The sequence below is a fragment of the Lissotriton vulgaris genome, chromosome 9 (assembly GCF_964263255.1).
Source record: "Lissotriton vulgaris chromosome 9, aLisVul1.2, whole genome shotgun sequence".
NCBI lineage: Eukaryota > Metazoa > Chordata > Amphibia > Caudata > Salamandridae > Lissotriton > Lissotriton vulgaris.
The window spans coordinates 63,951,918-63,971,473 of NC_141697.1; the positions used below are offsets into that span (position 1 = coordinate 63,951,918).

Here is a 19,556-nt window from a genome sequence, read left to right on the forward strand (position 1 = left end):
CTATGCCCTGGGTACCTAAGGTACACTGTACAGGGACTGATAAGGTGACTCAGTATCCAATTAGATATGTACCTAAGGTACACGGAATCAATTTTACAGAGAGAGCAGTAGGCCTGGGGCCCTGAATAGCAGGGTCCCAGGTCAACTAAGTCGGAAAACCAGCAAAACACCAGGCAAAAAGTTGGGGGCAACCATAGTCAGGTATCCACCTTCCTACAGCGGTGGCGAGCCCCACCATGGTTATTAGCAAGGGGAAGGGGGCCAGCGCCCCACCATACATGCGGGGGGGGGGCAATGCGGCCCTCCCCTTTCCTGGAGTGCGGTAACACGCAGTACCAATGGAATCAAATGGAACGTGTGCCTCATAATAGTAAAGGAACACGCTATTTTGCATCATTACAATAGTCTCCCTCTGGACTCATTGTTCCTTCTGCAAAAGAAGCTTACATTTTCAGCTCTGCCCTTATGACTACGAAAGGATACTTTGCCCGCCCTCTTGTCTGTCTCCATCTGACGATGGGATGCTCTTTCTGTATGCTGCCTGCGGGCAGCAGTCTGCTACCAGGGACGTGTTTCTTGCTCACTTTCTGCTCTTTGGCAGACGGGGTGCTGCATGTCAGGGTTCCACACATGCCTTACCACTAGCTGGGAAAGAGGTTATCTCCTCTATTGGGGACCCCTGGCTTGAGACTGGCTCTGCTCCGGCGGACATGGGTACCGCCCCTTCTTTGCACATCTGTGCTGTTTGAGCACACTTTGGGAGGATGCTGCCAAACTCTTTCTGGACCCTTAATCAGGCCTGGCGCTTTGCTATCTCAGAGCCTGGCGTCACTTGCCTTCGGTCCAGGTTTTTAGGACTTCACATCATTGGTTCCTTCCTTTCACCTCCCTTCTCCCGGGCAGAGCTAATGCTCTTCCTGTATTGTGTGGATGGACTCCTATAGCAGCTGTGGCATTATTGCAGGGGCCAGTTTCAGAGTCTCCAGTGGACAGCGCCATAGGAAGGAAGGTGCGGTGGGTGCGGCCGCCCTGGGTGTCAACACTGAGGGGGGTGACAAAATGGCAAAATGTGCTTGCTGTTGGAGAACAGTCACTGCTCTCGTGTTGGCAGCGCTCTGTAGCGCTGGTGTGGGAGAGCAGTCACTGGAGTTCTGTGTCTCCTGACCCTCTCCACAGTGTCAGGCAGCGGGCTACCTCGTGCCACGCGTTGGTTTAGGTGTGTGTGGTACCCTGCCTGCCTCTTAGGTGAGATGCTCAAACGCAGACAAAGTTACTCCAGCTGTACTCAACAAACCCATCAAGCACAGCAATCAATTTAGAGTTATTTCAAAGAAATGTTGAACACTGTACATAAATCATCTCCTTTAAATTTGTTTGCTGTTGAAAGTTGTTCCAGTTCCTATAATGGCATCGAGCTACAGTACCTATATGTTGTTTTTGTGCGTGTTATTCCTAATGCATTGTTTACTGTAAGCTTTAGATCTTCCAGGGTTAAACACAAGAAAACTATTTATAATGAGTCTTGGACAGTTTTCTAGAATTCTTGCAGGAGTTAATACAATATATTTTGCCTTTCTGTGTTTTGTTAAATGCATTTGTGTAACACACGTCTACCATTGTATTGTTCCTTAGCACTTTGTGACCCAGGCTGCCCTTCACAGTTCTGGGATGCTCGCTGGCCAAAGTCTCGGTGGTCTGTTGGCGTTGTGTTTGAATGTGTGCATCAGGAGCTTGTGCTTGTGGGCGCTTTCGGATCTTATGCACATAGAGATGTGGGTTAGGGGCTTTGGAAATAGGCCGCAGGGGGCTTGTGCTTGGAGCCCCTGGATGTACATAGTGCTCCATACAGCTCTTCTGCCATTTCCAAGTACTGTATCCCACAGATGTTACTGTTACACAGTTTAATGATACCGACCACGGAAGGATGTAAGGCTTAGTTGGCCGTGCTGGTAATCAAATCTGTGAAATGACGATCATTAAATGTCTGCGGCTGGCAACTAACACACTGCGTTATAGTGCTTGGCAGCAGTGTCACCTAATAGGTCACTAATCAGACATAAGATTGTTGGCAAGCACCAGGGAGTTGCTAAATGTTTTGTCGTTTACTATCCTGTAGCAAATGGGGATACACACCCCATATAGGATTTTTTCTTTCTGATCCGAGTAACTTGGCTTTGTGTGAACACCTTTAAGAGTGAAATCACTGTGGTAACAGGCTGTCCTTTTCACGTTTATTTTCAGGTTACTCGTGAGTTGGAATGAGCAATAGATTTATGTTTTCAAGTTTACATGGTATTTAGGTATTTAGGTACCTAGATCTATATAATATTTCAAGCGTGAACGCTTCATATGACACATGTATCTTTTAAAAATGACTAATGGTGGAGACTCGCAACTTTGAGAACTCACTCACTCTAAGGCTGAACAGAATGGTCTAGCTGTTATAGTGCCTATTCATGTTTCTAAGCACCCCCAATTTTGGCAACTACGGACAACTTTTAATAATTTCAATGTGGGGGAGGGGTGGGGCAGTGACAAGACATTTTCTGCACCGGGTACCACCTGACCTTGCTACGCCACTGCCAGTGGAGCCTTGATTCCTGAACTTCAGCTCTTTTTCCTACCAGCTTACTGTAGTCCTACTGGTAGGATATGGTTTGACGTACTCTGGTTGTTTCTGGTGCAGGCAGGACTTGGTTCTTCATGGGATTTGTGTCACAGAGGCGGCATCTCAATGGATCTGCCATGGGATTTGTTCTTGATCCAAGCTCTGGTTGGTCCACTGGGCTCCCTCGGTGTGTCTTCCTGTTTCCTTATCTTGCTGGGTTCTCTGTACCCGTGATAGCTGGTTTTTGGTGGGCTACCTGCCTTCCCCTTCTTCTATCTGGAGGGTCTTTCCTGCATGGGCTTGGGAGTTTGGAGGGCTGTGCGCTCAATATCTGAGCACGTTCTGCGATCCCATCTGGTTTCTAATCATCGGGATGCCACTCAATGCATACTTCTACTTAAAGATGTGTTCAATTATGTGGTGCTTGAAGGATCTCTCTTAGTTCAGTAGTTCTTCACACACTGTATGCTCCTCTTTCTTCATTTTGGGAGTCTGCTTCTAGTCTGTTCATTCTCAGTGTCTGAAGGTTTCTCAAATAAATCAACATGTATAGTAATTCGAAAATTTCATGTCCTCGTTTTTTTTATGTTTTACATTGAGTACGTCTTACTTGTACTGTTCTGTACACTTCATGCTGTGGCAGTTTGCTTGTTTTTTTCTTCCTCTCGGCTATGCAGTATTCAGTTGGCATTCCTCTTGCAGCTGTCACCCTGGCAGTCCTGTATTTCGCTTGTTGGGCTCTGGCTATAATGGCTTAGATTGCCTACGGCTTCTGGTATAGTGATCCCTTTTTGGCTTTTTGCTGATTGAGGCACATACACTTGAGGTTCATCCTCGTGGGATTGCTTTTCTGAGTTCTGATTTATGAAGCTTTGGTAACCTTTTGTCTGGAAATTAGTCGGTATTGCTGGGTCTGATGCTTTTTGGTCAGAGGAATGGCCTTGTGGCAGGGTTCAAGCCTTTGAGTACTTGGCGTGTTCCTTGTGTCCATCTGGCTCTAGTTGCAGATCCTGGCTCTCAATTGTCTGTCCTGGCTGCCTTTCTCTCTACACTGCAGATCGCGGTCTCTTTCCCCATCCTGGGTCTCCCTGTGTACCTTTTAATGAGGTGCTGGCTGAGGGCTCACGGTGTGACTAGTCTTGTAAAGCCCTTCTTTGTATCTGTTTACTGCCTTTGCACAGGCCTTCATTTGCACCTTGTGTGTGCATTTGTCTTATTCCTGGAGGCTTCTGTGGACGAGGAGTGATCTCGATGCTCTACCTCCCACTACAGTCAAGTCAAGTCAAGTCAAAAAAATTTGTATAGCGCACTACATACCCAGAGGGTTTCAAGGCGCTTAGGAAGGGGAGGAGGATTATTTGTCAAATATCCACGTTTTAAGCTGCTTTCTGAACGCTAGGTGGTTCTGGGTGAGGCGAAGGTAAGCGGGGAGTGAGTTCCATGTTTTAGCAGCCAGGTATGAAAAGGATCTGCCTCCCATGGTGGTCTTGTTGATGCGAGGTACAGTGGCGAGGGCTTGGCTGGAAGAACGTAGATGGCGGGAGGGGGTGTAGAAGGACAGTCGAGAGTTGAGGCAATCTGGTCCGATGTCGTAGAGTGATTTGTGTGCGTGGGTAAGCAGTCGGAAAGTGATTCTCTTATTGACGGGTAGCCAGTGGAGGTCTTTAAGGTGACCAGAGATGTGTTCGTTGCGTGGGATGTCTAATATGAGCCTGGCTGAGGCGTTTTGGATTCGTTGGAGTTTCTTTTGGAGTTTAGCGGTGGTACCTGCGTAGAGGGTGTTTCCGTAGTCCAGTCGGCTCGTGACCAGAGCGTGGGTGACTGTTTTCCTTGTTTCGGTGGGGATCCAGCGAAATGTTTTTCTGAGCATGCGAAGAATGTTGAAGCAGGAAGAGGATACGGCGCTGACTTGTCTGTTCATTGAGAGTGAAGAATCCAGGATGACGCCAAGGTTCCGTGCGTGGTCTGTCGGGATGGGTGCTTTTCCGAGGGCTTCCGGCCACCAGGAGTCGTCCCAAGCAGAGGGGGATGTACCTAAGATGAGGACTTCTGTTTTGTCTGAGTTCAGTTTCAGACGGCTTTGTTTCATCCATTCGGCAACTTCTTTCATTCCTTCGTGTAGGTTAGTTTTGGCGGTGCTGGGGTCATTGGTGAGAGAAAGGATCAGTTGAGTGTCGTCCGCGTAAGAGATGATGTTGAGGTTGTGTTGGCGTGCGATGGCCGCGAGGGGGCTCATGTATACGTTGAATAGGGTGGGACTGAGTGAGGATCCTTGAGGTACGCCGCAGATGACTTCAGAGGCCTCGGACTTGAATGGAGGAAGGCGGACTCTCTGGGTTCTTCCGGTGAGGAACGAGGTGATCCATTCAAGTGCTTTTCCTTGAATTCCGATGTTATTGAGGCGTTGTAGAAGGGTGCTGTGGCAGACTGTATCGAATGCTGCAGAGAGGTCGAGGAGGATGAGGGCGACTGTGTCTCCATTGTCCAGTAGAGTTCGAATGTCGTCTGTTGCTGCGATGAGGGCGGTCTCAGTGCTGTGTTTTGCTCGGAAGCCAGATTGTGAGGCGTCGAGGGATTTGTTGGCTTCGAGGAAGGCGGCGAGCTGGTTGTTGACGGCTTTCTCGATGACTTTGGCCGGGAATGGAAGAAGCGAGATGGGGCGGTAATTTTTGAGTTCGGTGGGGTCCGCTGTTGGTTTTTTCAGAAGGGCGGTGAGTTCAGCGTGTTTCCAGTCTTCTGGGAAGGTGGCGGAGTTGAAGGAGCAGTTGATGACGTCTCGGAGGTGCGGTGCTATGACGGAGTCTGCTTTGTTGAAGATGTGGTGAGGGCATGGGTCTGTGGGGGATCCTGAGTGGATGGAATTCATCAGGCGGATGGTGTCCTCAGTGGAGATAGGGTTCCAGGCGTTAAGGGTGTTCACGGGGGAAGATGGTCAGCAGATGGTAGGGTGGGTTGGTATCCGGGTTGGTTGTCAAAGCTGTTGTGGATGTCTGCAATCTTGTTGTGGAAAAAAGAGGCTAGGGAATCGCAGAGGGTTTGAGAGGGGGTGATGTCGTTGGAGTTGGCCGAGGGATTGGAAAATTCCTTGACGATGTTGAAAAGTTCCTTGCTGTTGTGGGCGTTGTTGTCAAGTCGATCCTTGAATGCTGTTTTCTTGGCTTTTCGGATCAGTTGGTGGTGAGTGCGGGTGGCGCTTTTGAAGGCGTCCTTGGTGCTGGTGGTTGGGTCTTTTTTCCAGGCCTTTTCAAGGGAACGGCAGAGTTTCTTGGACTTCTTGAGATCATCGTTGAACCATGAGGCCTTCTTGCTGCCAGGTTTACTTTGACGTTTTTTCAGTGGAGCTAAGGTGTCGGCGGTGTTGGATAACCATAGGGTGAGGTTGGCGGCGGCTTCGTTAGCGTTAGAAGAGAGGGCTGGGGAGTTTCGAAGGAGCGATGCGGAGATTTGGTCCGTGGTGATTTTGTTCCAGTTTCTTTGCAGGGTAGGTTGGAGGTGGATGTTGGGTTTTGGTTTGTTGTAGGTGAAGTGAACGCAGCTGTGGTCAGTCCAGAGGAGATCCGTAGTGTGGCTGAAAGAGACATGATTGCTGGAGGTGAAGATGGGGTCGAGTGTGTGACCTGCGATGTGGGTGGGGGAAGTGACTAGTTGTTTAAGTCCGAGGTTGGCGAGGTTGTCCAAGAGGGTGCTGGTGTTGCGGTCGTTGATCTTTTCAAGGTGAAAGTTGAGGTCTCCCAGAAGGATGTAGTCTTTGGAGGGGAGCGCGTGTGGGGTGATGAAGTCCGTGATGTCTTCACTGAATTTTGCGCGGGGTCCTGGTGGTCTGTAGAGGAGGGTGCCTCTGAGTGTGGTTTTGGGGTCGATGTGGATCTGGAAGTGGAGGTGTTCGGAGTTTGCGAGGTTGGCGTCAGAGCTGGTTGAGATGCGGATTTATTTCTTATGGACGATAGCGATTCCTCCTCCTGTGTGGCTGGTACGGTCTTTGCGAGTGATCTTATAGTCTTCAGGGATGGCAATGGTGATGTCAGGTGCGGAGGAAGCATTCATCCATGTTTCCGTCAGGAAGGCGATGTCCAGAGAAATGGTGTCTAGTAGATTCCAAAGGTCAATGGCATGTCTGTGGACGGATCGGGTGTTGAGAAGGATGCATTGAAGGTGATTGGGGTCGGGGATCTGTGCTGTGGGCGTAGCGGAGATGTTGACAGTGCCGATGAATTTGCAGGAGTAGCAAGAGAAAGGTCCATGGGTGTGACCAGGAGCGGCTTGGACGCAGTTGGGGGCGCGACCGGGGTTAAGGGCTAGGAGAGTGGCGGCATCGTAAGTAATGCGGGAGGGGTGGGCAATGCGAGGACCAGGGGGTATGGCACTGGGTCATATCCTATGGCAAGTCTCGTAAGGAACCACAAAGATGTTTCAACAAGTTTCTGACCAAACATGGTGCCCTCACACTTTGCAAGGTGCAGTGAGAAAAAAGCACCTCGTCACTGCACAACCCATTCATCACACTTGTAAATCATCTCCACACGAACAGCTAGATTTCAGCTGAGGACCGACGGGGGGAGTGCACGTTTTTTCTTTGCGTCTAACGGGCAAAATGCACAGTGGCCTGTCTGATTACCAAGCTGGGATTGGTCAGTCAGTAGGCAGAGTGGGTGAAAGCTCTGCTGGCGGTGCAGAGTAAATAGATGTCCATGATTTTGACAGCGCTGTCTTCCGCTGTTTAGTTGAATGCTTGTAGTTGAATACTACCTGTCCGCCTCAAAGTCACCTTTGTTTTCAGATTCCAGTCTGTGCACACATAAAGGATTTGACACTTTGATTTTCTTGTCTTCTAACAGAAAGCCCTTTCCGATAGTAGGGCTTTGTGTCAAGGGCAGACTTTATCAGGCACCCTCTCTTCATGTGAATCATGTCATTGTGCAAGGCCACCGTTTAATTAAATTGGTCACCCTGTCCTATTTGTTATGAAAGCTCCTCAGCTCATTAGTCCAATGGTCTTCTCCACTCCTCTAATAATGCCTAGCGACAGCTAGGAGAGCGGAAATACTCGATGTGAATCAATAAGTGGCCAGGAAAGGAGAAAATGTGCATTGTTTAGAGTACAGTGCTTTCAAGATCCTGGCTAGGCACAGACTGACTGAACGGCCCAGGTAGCAACTGAATTTGAAGGATGTAATCATTTTACTGGAGGACAAATATTATAGTCAGAAAGTGAAGAAGAAAACATAAGAACTACATTATTTTCACCCAAGGCGTACAAGTCTCTTTACGTTCAAGTCAGTGACTGGTCCAGGTTAGCTTTAGATTTCGGTGAATGGGTTACTCCGTCACAATGGTGACAAAAACCCCGCCCACCAAAATATAAATCCCTTAGTACATTATGGGATTTATATTTCGTCGGACAGGATATCCGTTACCTTTGTGACAGAGTAACCCGTCCGCTGAAATCTAAATCCGGCCCCTAGTCATTTTTGCTCACTTGGCTGATGGCTTATGTCACCAAGCAAGTCTGAGTTTACATGATCTGATGTCTCCAAGCTACCAAACTTTTGCAGAATTCTAGTTTCTCAAATGAGGTCATTGTAACTTCCTCATCCACATTGGTAACACCGACACTTAGGTCACAATTTCATTGATGGCCTAGTTGTCAATTACAGGTTGACAAGCAAAGCACTATCATCATCAATCTCATCACATAGGCGCTGGAAGAGGGGTTGCGGGTGGTGCTGTTGCACGCCCAAAATAGGCATGGTAGAGTTCAGAAGGTGAATGAGCCAAAACGATGCCTTTATCGTTTGTTCTTATCATGTCATATTTGCTGTGTATTCAAAAACAGAGGTCAATTGTGAGACTATGTCTTCTGAAAAAATTGCTGCTTATTCTTTTAACATTGAAATTGGTGTTTATTTTTCGTCCTCTGATTGCAAAGTGGGTGTATTTTGTAAAGTGGACTATCTGACACTCTTGCTGGGCCACAGACAGAGTGTGAAAAGAAAGGCTGTAGGGTGTCAGTATTTTTTTCTAACATGATCTGGACAAATATTTGAAAACATATCAGCAGTTAGAAAAGCACAAATGAAGAACATTTTTGTCCTGTAGTTCTAAAGTGTGATGGAAAGAAAGATTTTAATAGGATCAAAACAATTCAAGACACTTTATTTGGTGATATGCAAAAGATAAATATTTGCTGACTCCTCGTTTCCACACATTGTTTGTAGGGGATAAAGTTTTATCAGTAAAACTGAATGTCGGTGCGAATTGATTTGCCATTTCAGTGGAAAATGTGCTGTCTGTAAATGATAGCCTGCTACCTCACCATGCTTTAGTAATGTATGTGTGACAGTGTGCTCCAAAATACACCACAAGCTACATAACACACCCATACCACTCTCCTGCTGAACCGGTGTGGCTCATTTGCTACTCTTGTTCTTTAGATTTTTAACAATCCCTATGAATTCAGTGGTGCAAATTGATGGCAGCACCCCCACTCCGAAAATTGTTCCAGTACCACTGCCTCATCATCAATTACAGTGTTATTGATGATATCCTTTTTTTTTAAACAGATTTTATTGTTAAAGACACAATAGATGCAGAGCCCTGCCATCCAGAGTCTACTGCCACAAGCAATGTAACAACATCACAGTCAACAGTGTGCAAAAGGAGCAATACCACCCCCCCAAAGAGGCTTAGCAAGAATAGGATACACAGCCCCCCCTCCCCAGCACCCCCCCAACAACACCCCAACACCCCCCCCAACTCCCTTCCCCTCCTCCCCCCCTTGCGCAACCGCTGCCCCACCAGCAAATGAGACCAGAAGAAGCCATGAGCGATATGCACCTTACACCAAAAGTGATATTGCACAGTCCAGCACATCAGGGAGTTGGAAGAGTGGCCTCTGCAAGAGGGGGGTCGAGGTCCAGACCCCGATAGTCAGCCCACCTTTTCCATATCTTGTAATGTTTGCGGGGTCACCCCCTGGCGACAAATATAGGCTGCTCCAGACCCATACTAAAGTCCAGGCCGTTCTTCCGGGGCGCCTTCCATGCCCACGCGATATCGCCCTTTGCCAACGTGAGGCCCAGCTGCAGCAGGTGTCGCTTGTAACGGTTGCCCCCCACCCCAGCCATAACATGCAGCAGCGCCAGCTTAGGGTTTCTCTGGATCTCCCATGCCAAAACCTCCGCCAAGCAGCGGTGTACCCCCTCCCAGAACCTTTGCAGCGCCGGACATTCCCAGACCAGGTGCAGCAGTGTACCCTTTTCCAAGCCGCATCTGAGGCAGTCGGGCGACTCAACCATACCCGCCCTCCATAAGCGCTGTCGAGTGTAATATGTGCGGTGTAAGTACCGGAAATGAATCAATCGGAGACGCGTGGATATCGCCGCCCCTCTAGGGCTCTCCAGGGCCTCGACCCAATCTTCCTCGTCCAGATCAATGATATCCCTTTTGATGATGATCAGCATTAATGGAAGTTTCAGTTTCTTCCATTATCAAAGTTCCATGTTTTCAGAAACAATGCTTCGCAATGGTTTAATGTTACCTCAGACACCGCAGGAAGACCTGTTGATATCAAAACACAAGTCATGCAAGTACATCATGTCCACCATATTACTCAACTGCCTATGGAAGGAAGGGCTTAACTGTATGAAGAACGTAGCCCTGGGCTCTACAATTGACCAGCTAGAAATGAAATAATGGGAGCTAGATTTGTCCTGCATATCTCATTAACCATGAAAAAAAATATTCTGTATTTTTTTCTGTGGTTTAAAGGAGATACTGTAACCCTTGTTCCACAAGTATGATTCCTACAGACCATGAAGTTAAGCAATAGACATGCTGGGGGAAGAATCAATGTCCAAGCAGCCACCTCCATCAAAGTGGCAAAAGCCACAGGAATATCGTCAAGATTAGAAGGGCAGCTTTGACACGACCTTGCCAATTTCCTGGACATAGTGACTACTGATTATCTTATTTAGTTCAAAGCCATCCTCTAAGGGGAAGAGCAGAATTTTTCTCCCCTGATTGATTAATATGGACTTTCAATAAATTGTCGATGTGGTGGTGATGCGCAGGTATGGATAGCTTGACAGTACCTCCTTTCACTTTAGGTATGCCATTCAATGGTCAAATAATGTTTGACAAACTTGTAGGTGATGCCTTATACACTGTTAAAACCTAGACCTGTAATCCAGAGTCCCTGGGCATTTATCAACAAAGTCAACAGTGCTCAGCTTACAAGAGACAACTGTGTCGCCAAATGGACAATTATCAATATACCCCTAATATTTATGAACCTACAGGTGTCAAGCCTATTATAGCCAGGGCCAATCCGACAATTCATACAGCAAACCACAGTGATAGGAAAGTACAAAGACCAAACAATTCCAGAACATGCCCAGATTAAAAAAAAACTTTACTCCTCGGTTCAACCTTACCCACCTCCTGAGCCCCTCACCATTCTCTACTGGTAGGAGACAAGATCCAAACATTCTTACAAGCATGCCAGCATGTCAGGAATGATGGCTGGGTTCTGGGCAGGCATTCCCCACAGTTCCTTAATCAACTTCCAGCCAAAACTCCCCGAAGGGAACGCTATTTACATCTAGATCCTCTTGGGACGAGATCAATAAACTCTTATTAAAGAACGTTGTGGAGACTGACAAAATCCCAAAAGAAGGTTTTTCTTAGTAAAAAAGGTGATTCTAAATGCTTTTCCTTCACAACTTTCTACAATTTATCAAACAGTGAAGACAGTATTTTGGATATTTATTGACCTGGAAAAAGCCTACTTTCTGATGGACACTTATACTTGTAAATTCCTCACATGTAGAACAACCCCAAGCATCAGACTGGATCTGGAAACTTCAAAGCAGTGAGGTTACCGGTAGGGGGCACTGAACTCAGTCGGCATCTCAGTGATATTGGGTGGCACCACCGAGCCCAAAAAGCACCCACTCGCTGCACATCGATATCAGTTCATTTTTTGGTGACCCTTCGACGTGGATCCAGAGCTTCAAACCGAGTGAGAACGTTTTCTCACATTTAACAAACGCAGTACCAAAACACCCCCCTCCCCCCCCAAATAAAAAGTCTGGGTTTGAACCCTGTAGGGACTGCGAGGGACAGATGTACATTACAGACCCTTATTCAGTCTGTCTGTGGTACTTGGGGTCAGACCACGATTTCAAAGACCTGTTCCTCATGCCTCAGTAAGCATTGCAAGGCCATCAAGGAGCAGGATGCCAAACTCTTCGTGGCTTGTGCGCGAAAGTGACCACTGGCACCGAAAGCACTCCCAGCACTGTTCCCGCTTGATGTCATTGCTGACTGAGCTTCTTATAGTTATCATTCCAATTAGTCACACAGTCTCAGTCTCCATTATATATGAATAAAGTATTCCTTGCCGTACAGTATACGGATATTACAAGTCACAGAGGAGTTCCACGGCCATATAGAGGAATGAGGCTGAAGGCGGAGTTCCTTTATATGGTCATGTAACTCCGAGGTGACCTGCAATCTCCTTATCATGTACATTAGGGGGCACTTTATTCCTTAGAATATAGGGTAACACAATCACCTTCCCCCTAAACCACTTAAATCCTTGGTGCATAGCTCCTTCGTAAGAAAGAGAGCGCATGTTTGCAAACACAAAGAATAAAAATAGCATCTCTAGTGCAAATTTAACACACATCAAAAACTGTTAGATATTTGTTGCAAAAATGTATTAGAATCAGTTTAATACCAGTCTGTGTGTTTTTTTTAATGCACGGTAGAAGCATGCAGAAAGATTCTAACGTTTCTATAATTTCCTAAGGAGTGCAAAAAATAAATATGTTTCCATAAATGGTAATTTACAAATTGAGGCTGTTACTTTTCCACCTCACCTAACTTGAAACTGATGTCGGACACGCCATGGGAGGTGTAAAGAAAAGTAATTGAGACTCTGATGCCAACATGGGCTTCAAACAGATGTATTGAAGACATGTTGCAACATAAATTACAGAAACATCATGTGTGTGTACAAATCACGGTTAAAACTGAATTGCACAAGTACATTCTCCATATAAAAGACTCTATTCACACACACAACGTTTACGGATGTGGGAACATTGAAAAGCCCTCAAGAAGTCTCTGGTAAAAGACAAAACGCATTGGCTACACTGGCAGAATTGATGGATAATGTAGGAAAAAAGAAGACCATTAATAAAAGATTATGAAAAATGTTTTTACACAAATGTAAATGGAATCTGGGCATTACTTTACTTAGGTTATTTTGGATGAATAATCAGTTTCAAAAAGGGATAAATACTGGGTGCTAATCACGTATGTTAAAATGTTTCCATAATTGTTTACTTTCTACTTGGCACCGTACAATTAGACACAGAGAAGAAAGAAAAACAACATTTTGTTTTCATTCTTTAAAGAGCTGCTTTAATTATGATCCGTGACGTACCTGCCTTTCCCCCTGCTGCTGGCAGCAGAATTATGAATTCTGACCGCAACAGTAATAGTTTATTACACTGAAGTACCGACATAATTGTTTCTGGGCGCATCACATGTAGCCTATTATAGAGAAGTTTGTGTTTTATACTGGGATCACAGAATCCCATGTATTATAACCCCATTATGAGGGTATATAAAGACAATGTAACTTTGCCTACAAATCCATCTTAATGATCTTAACAAAAAGATGCTGATGCTGACGTTCTTTTCAAACCACTCAACTTTCGCACAGAAACCTTTGAGATGCTACATCAATAGAACAAAAGACTTTAACAATCTGAATATTTATTCATTTCTTTTGTTGCCTCTAATAAAAGACAACCCATTTCAAAGCAAAGGAAGGGATAACTCAGTAGATCATGGCCTCACAGCATCCCATGGCACACTAAAACTGGCTAGCCTCCTTACTGAATATTATGCACTCAATCCACCAAAGGCATGGGCGTTACTGATGTAGTATTTGCAGGCCTTCATTTAATAGCCATTTACCAAGTGGCAATTCAGTCCTCAACTTCACGTTTGCAAGGCACTATGGTCTGTCAAGAGCCGAACCTTCTGTTGGGCAGAGTTTGCTGCACAGTGTTTCCATTAAGGTGAGCCTCACAGCCATCTTCCACTGTTAAGGAACCCTATGCAGCTTTTTCCCCACTGCTGATTTTAGCTGCAGGATCTGATCGCCATGAACTAGAGGGTTTCTCAGTATGCAACACAGAACCTCCATTCTTCTGCTATTAAGGGATCCCGTGGGATTTATGTTCTAGTAAGAGCAACCCTTGCACAGTCGGCTGCGTGGATGCTTCCTCATTAGTCAAAGAATTGCTCAACTTCTGGAGTACACATTGACTCCTATATTCCATAGTAATGTGTATCTGCTGCCACACTAATATTCAGGAGATGGCCTTCAGACACAATTTGTCTCATCTTGATGAAGGCATGGTGAATTATTTACAGATACAAATACTAAGGTAAGGAATTGTTTTAATCCAGTCCTAGTAAGGTTACTTTTGAACTATATGGTGCACCTATATATTCTATCCTTGAGAAAATGTAAACCACAGGGATAAGGGGCTATTTTATTTTCCTTTGCAAAATGAGGTATGGTATCTGGTGGTACAAAGTGCCTCAAAGAAGAGACTGAGTGTACTCAGAAGTCATGAAATGGAGTGAGCTAAGCAGTTGCATTAGGTAGCAATTGGGCAGATATAATGGGGTCTGATGGCTTCTAGCTGCCGTCATATTAATTGTTGGTAAAACCTGGTGAGAGATGCTCGTTACTAAAAATGAGCTGAGAACTGGTTCATATTTTTGGAGATCGAAGAACCTTTCTCCCGTGACTATCCTTACCTACGGAAGATTTGTCAAATGCACTAGTTTTAGGAATAATCGAAATACCCAAAATCTGACTAAGTATTGAATCAAGGACTATTTTCTTTGTTTACCCAGAGAATATAGCAAAAGGATACTGATCCATACCATCTGTATTGCGTACCACCCCTAAAGCTCTATCACACCTGCAAAGATCCCGAAATGAGAAGAGACCACAAGAAGGACTAGTGGAAGAACCTCCAGGCTAGGGAGAATCTTAGGAAGTGTTGAAATGCAAAGTTTGTTGAAAGTAAATAGTTTTGCTTTGGTATCTGGAAAACAGCCTTTTGTACCAAGTTTAGCTGGCTGGGTAGGTTGTTCTGCTCTAGTGTATGCCCCTCTCCACTAAGATACCAAATGTGTAGACTTTTAAAGTTTGGATGAGGTGGTGGTCGTCAGCCGTATGTCAAACACAACATGTAGAAGATAAGATAAGTACCCGACAGACATCTATTTACTGACTAAATATATGGACAGCTGGGCCAATCTAGTCTCCCCATGTCTCTGCTTCTTGTGATAAACTGTCTCCAAATCCGTCTGTGATCCTACAATTCCACTGCTATCTGCAAACTAAGTCAGGTTATTGATAGTCAGAAGAGCATTAGCTATCTTGGCTGAGGAGTTTGAAGGTTGGGTTGAGGTGAGTGCTTGTTTCTGGTAAACAAACTGTCAATATTCCTGTACACCAGCAGATCCCTAGTAACTTGACTTCTTTAACTCTCCCAGGTGAGGCCTGCTGGTGGACCATACATCCCGCTTCCAAGCAGAGATCTGAAGGAGAGAAGGTCCGAATTGGAGATGACCTCATCCTTGTCAGCGTTTCCTCTGAACGATACCTGGTGAGTGCCTGAGCCAGAGCTCCATCGTGTCTGGTCTATCCTTCCTGCTTCCCATTGGTTTCTCCACCATACCCACCTTAATTTCGGTTTGTACTTTGAGACTTGACTCCTGTTAAGGGGAAGTCAGCCATTGTTCCTTCTGCAGCAAATATAAGGAGAACATATGTCTTAAGTGGTGCTTTTTTCATGTATCTAATTGTAAAGTTCCTTAATGCCCAATAAAGTTAAAAAGCGCTATCAACACATGGTGATAGCAGTGCGAGGGCTCACTATAGACAACCCAGTCAACCATTTTCTCCCACCACCAAGGCGCAGGAAGGGATGATTAGAGCACCCTCTACGATACCACTGTTCATGTCAAACATGCAACGCAAGGTGAATAACTTTGTATTGAGTAGGTACATATTCATCATAGTGCATTGAAAGTTAGTGTGAATTGAGATGGGATCAGACAGGTATGTGAAATCTGTAATGATGTACGAGTAATGCGTCACAGAAGCTGCGCCCTCTGCTTTGTGTGACTGCTGGCGGTGGACATTTGATCTTCTTGAGGTTGTAGGGCCTGCTGATAAGATGCTAGGTGACCAGTGTCAGGTTGGTAAGGATCGCACATGGGAGGAGAGGAGAAGGCTTGAACTACATGGGACTCATGCCGGCATATGGGTTGATGTGGGCCAATCACATGTCAGCAATGGGGGAGAGCAAAGAGGGGAACGATGAGACGACGGGCCATGGTGACAGGGTTTTCACATGGGCAATCACTTTTTACTCAATTTAAAAAAGCAGCCAAATTGCTAATGTTGGGATCATTTTAAGCACATTAAAAAGACATACACTCTCTTGTAATGTAGGGATGTTCCATTCACTATTTTTCAAGGCGCCATTTTTAAAGCAGTAATACTGAAATAAACCCATATTTCTGGTATCTGCTTTAGAAAAATATATAACCCATAGGAGAACTTCAGCTGACAAACGTGGGCAAGTAAAATCGCAAGCCATTGGATTGTGTTGATTAGCCTAGTTCAGGTGGCTTCCCAACTCCCTAAGATAACAACAGCTGCAATATCTTTTAAAAGCACAATGCCTTGAGTGTTGATGGTAGTAATGTGGACACGTTGGCAGACAATGGAGGTATCCTTGGCTTCAAAGCAAGGTCGCTGATGCCGGAAGGGTGACTAGGTGCAGTTGTGTGTATTCAGCCACATTGAGCATGGAGGATGCATCAGTCTATTAGAGTGGGGCATTTGACAGGACCTCTGATCTGCACCCCAACGGTGCTCCCTTAAGGGAGGGAGAATGGGATTGGAAACGGCGAGCCAGGCCCTAAGCTGCAAGAGGGCCTTACTAATCCAAGCTTGAACCGGTAAAAGCTGACGACATGTGAAATTAAATAACCAAATTGACGTTTCATCCAGTGTCTTGAAATGCCTCTGGGTTACATTCCATTCCATAGTTTTAACTTTGCACGTGTCGCTAGAGCAGAGGGCCAAAGATATGTCAACTATTTTTCGCACAAAATTGCAGATCAGCTAAACTTGGTAGGCCATATATCCCACCAAACGATAACACAAGCAAACCCAGGTACGTTTCAGCCTTATTGGCAGTATTATATATTTATGGTCTTTTGTGGGCAGGTGCAGTACAGTACCTAACTGAAGAATAGATATAGCAGCGATGGGGTGATTAGAAAGATTCCACCTCACAGATCATCTCTGGTGTTTTATGGGCTCTGGGACCACACAGCCCTCAAACCTGGACCATGGGCGTTTTTAGGTGAAGTAGGGGTTGTATTACTCAGGTGGGGGCAAAAAAAACTTTATTTCTGACAGGCCTGTGCCCGTGGCAGTCAGAGGACGAGAGCGCTTGGTTCCGTGATTGACATGCAGCTGCCTGTGTTCCCCCAGAGGCACCTGTGAATCTGATATCATTTCATTGCCCTGTGGGCTTGTCGCCACCTAGCGGTGGGGGCCTTAAACAGGAACAGGAAGAGATTCCCCGAATGCCGTTGAGACCCCTGCTCCCCTTCCCAATCTCTGGTCCTGGGGTGGTACAGAGACGTTATGAGTTAGCCCAGCTCTGACGGCGCCTTATTGACCTTTCTCTTTCAGCATCTCTCCATATCCAACGGGATGGGGAACATCCAGGTGGACGCCTCCTTCATGCAGACCCTCTGGAACGTGCACCCCACCTGCTCAGGCAGCAGCGTCGAAGAAGGTGGGTCCAGGAGTGGCTGGCGGCGGCATGGGAATGTTTCAATCTGCTCAGAAATGGTGTGCTGGCTGTTAGGACATACCAGACTGTGTTCACAAGTTACTGATACGGCTTCACTTTTGTGCCAAGCAATCACCCCCATAATTGACAGCACAATTACTAGCATTTCAAAAGATAGAACTTTCACTTTTGTTCCTCACAATTGTCACAAAACAGAGCTGCCATCAATAAATATTGTTTGTAGGCAGCCCCCAGACTCACTTCCCATTGCCTGGAAAACCGGCGAGAATGCTTCCGAAAGGTTGTGGCAAGACTTGTGTATGACTCAGATGATTCCTGTTTACACGAGCTCAGCCGGTCTCGAAGCAATGTACACTCCTGCCTATATGATGTCTGAAAATGTTTATCAAAAGACAAAAAATATGATTCATGAGTAGGTTTTTCCAATAATCCAGTTGTTTTGGTTCCAGGCAGTTGGGATTGCCACAAAAACATCTGTTATAAACATTCTGCAAAATATGGTGATTTATTCATTGATGTGCAACGGTTTTCTTTCTCTTGCCAAAGTTGGCAAATAGCCATTACAATAAAATTAAATAATGAATGGAGGGAAGTAGAGAGTGTTCCAATGCTTGATTAATTTGAGCCAGTGGTTTCCGGTGCTGGTTACGTCACTTAATTTTCAATTCTGGCCCTTATTACAGTCTGCTACATGGTGGTGATGTTTGTCTAATCTGAATAGGTCATGATACAATGCCCGTGTTTACAACGCATGCCATTACAACGCGGTCATTACAACGACCGCATTGTTACATCGCATACCATTACAATGCAAGTCATTACAACGATTTGCTGTAGAGGGGGTGCTGGATTTTGGAATAGTATAATTTATTTTTGCCCCCTACAGCAAGTTGTTGTAACAACTTGCAATGGTATACGATGTGATAACGCTGTTGTTGTAATGGCATGCATTGTATCGCATGCGTGGTAAACAATGTTTACCATTGAGATGATCACAACAATAGTTGTTTAGTAATTCAATATACACTAACAATTATTAATACCTGCTGCCCAACCATTCTTATAGCTCTAAGTGTCCTAGAATATTCGGAATTGCCGCACATGTAGGAGTGTGATGGTTGGTAGTGGTCTTGGTACTGTCATTGAGAGCTCTGGCAGGGGTTCTATTTGAGAAATACATTTTTTTCAACTAGAACACTGATTTTGAGGCAATATTGTGACTTATATCCCCACTGAGCAATTGCCTGCTCTTTTTCTTTCGTTTAAAGTTGTATTATGTGGTAATGGTGGTCCGCTGTTTCCAGTTCAACACCCCTTTTTCATTGTGTTTGCATAATCATTCTTGATGAAGAAGACGGATGTATTGGTCATTGTTCGAATTTGAACATGTGGGCGGCTGAATTGTGGCCATGCTTGGCACTTACAGACAATCATATTTTTTACTTCAGTTTTGGAACTTCCATACATTCACATGCTTGAATCATTCCCCGTCGTAGAGATGGGAGTCTCGGTTATCACAATAGCAATGCAAACAGGGCCAGACTGAGAAGCAAAACCAGCTCTGGCAAAGTGCTTGGCCGGCCCCCTGGGGGTGCGACCGCGCTCTTTGCCAGGGCCGGTTTTCGGCTGATTTTGTTACGCTGCAAAAACGGCCCGTAGCAAAAACGGCCCACAGGGCCCAAAACCGGCCCCCACCCTTGCGGCGCACTGGGGGATTGCCCGGTGCCCACAACGGCTAGTCCGGGCCTGAATGCAACGATAATACAAACTGGAAAAAATAGGCCTAGGCCCCTTTCAGTTTTGTAACATATCCCTCTCTTTTTGTAAAAGAGACCAAAAGAAGCTCTTAGCCAATCAGAACAACCCCACCTTCTAGAACCCTCCTGAGAGCACCTCAGACCTTCAGATTTTCTACTGCACGTTGTGCTAGGGAGTCTCCACTGAGCTCCGCTCGGTTTTTTCTGTAATTACTCTCTTGCGAAGTTTTTTCCTAAACTTTTTCTTCAGAATTA

The 19,556-nt window shown here is 45.7% G+C and overlaps 1 protein-coding gene across 5 annotated transcripts in view; it reads left to right on the top strand.

Annotated features, from left to right (window-relative positions):
* RYR3 (ryanodine receptor 3) overlaps nt 1–19,556 on the top strand; it is a 1,864,151-nt gene that overhangs the window by 470,522 nt on the left and 1,374,073 nt on the right. For all 5 annotated transcript variants that reach the window (XM_086937034.1, XM_086937032.1, XM_086937031.1 and 2 more), the window contains 2 exons: nt 15,200–15,312; nt 17,421–17,526. In XM_086937034.1, coding sequence (XP_086793160.1) covers nt 15,200–15,312; nt 17,421–17,526 — 219 coding nt within the window. The remainder of the gene's footprint in view (nt 1–15,199; nt 15,313–17,420; nt 17,527–19,556) is intronic.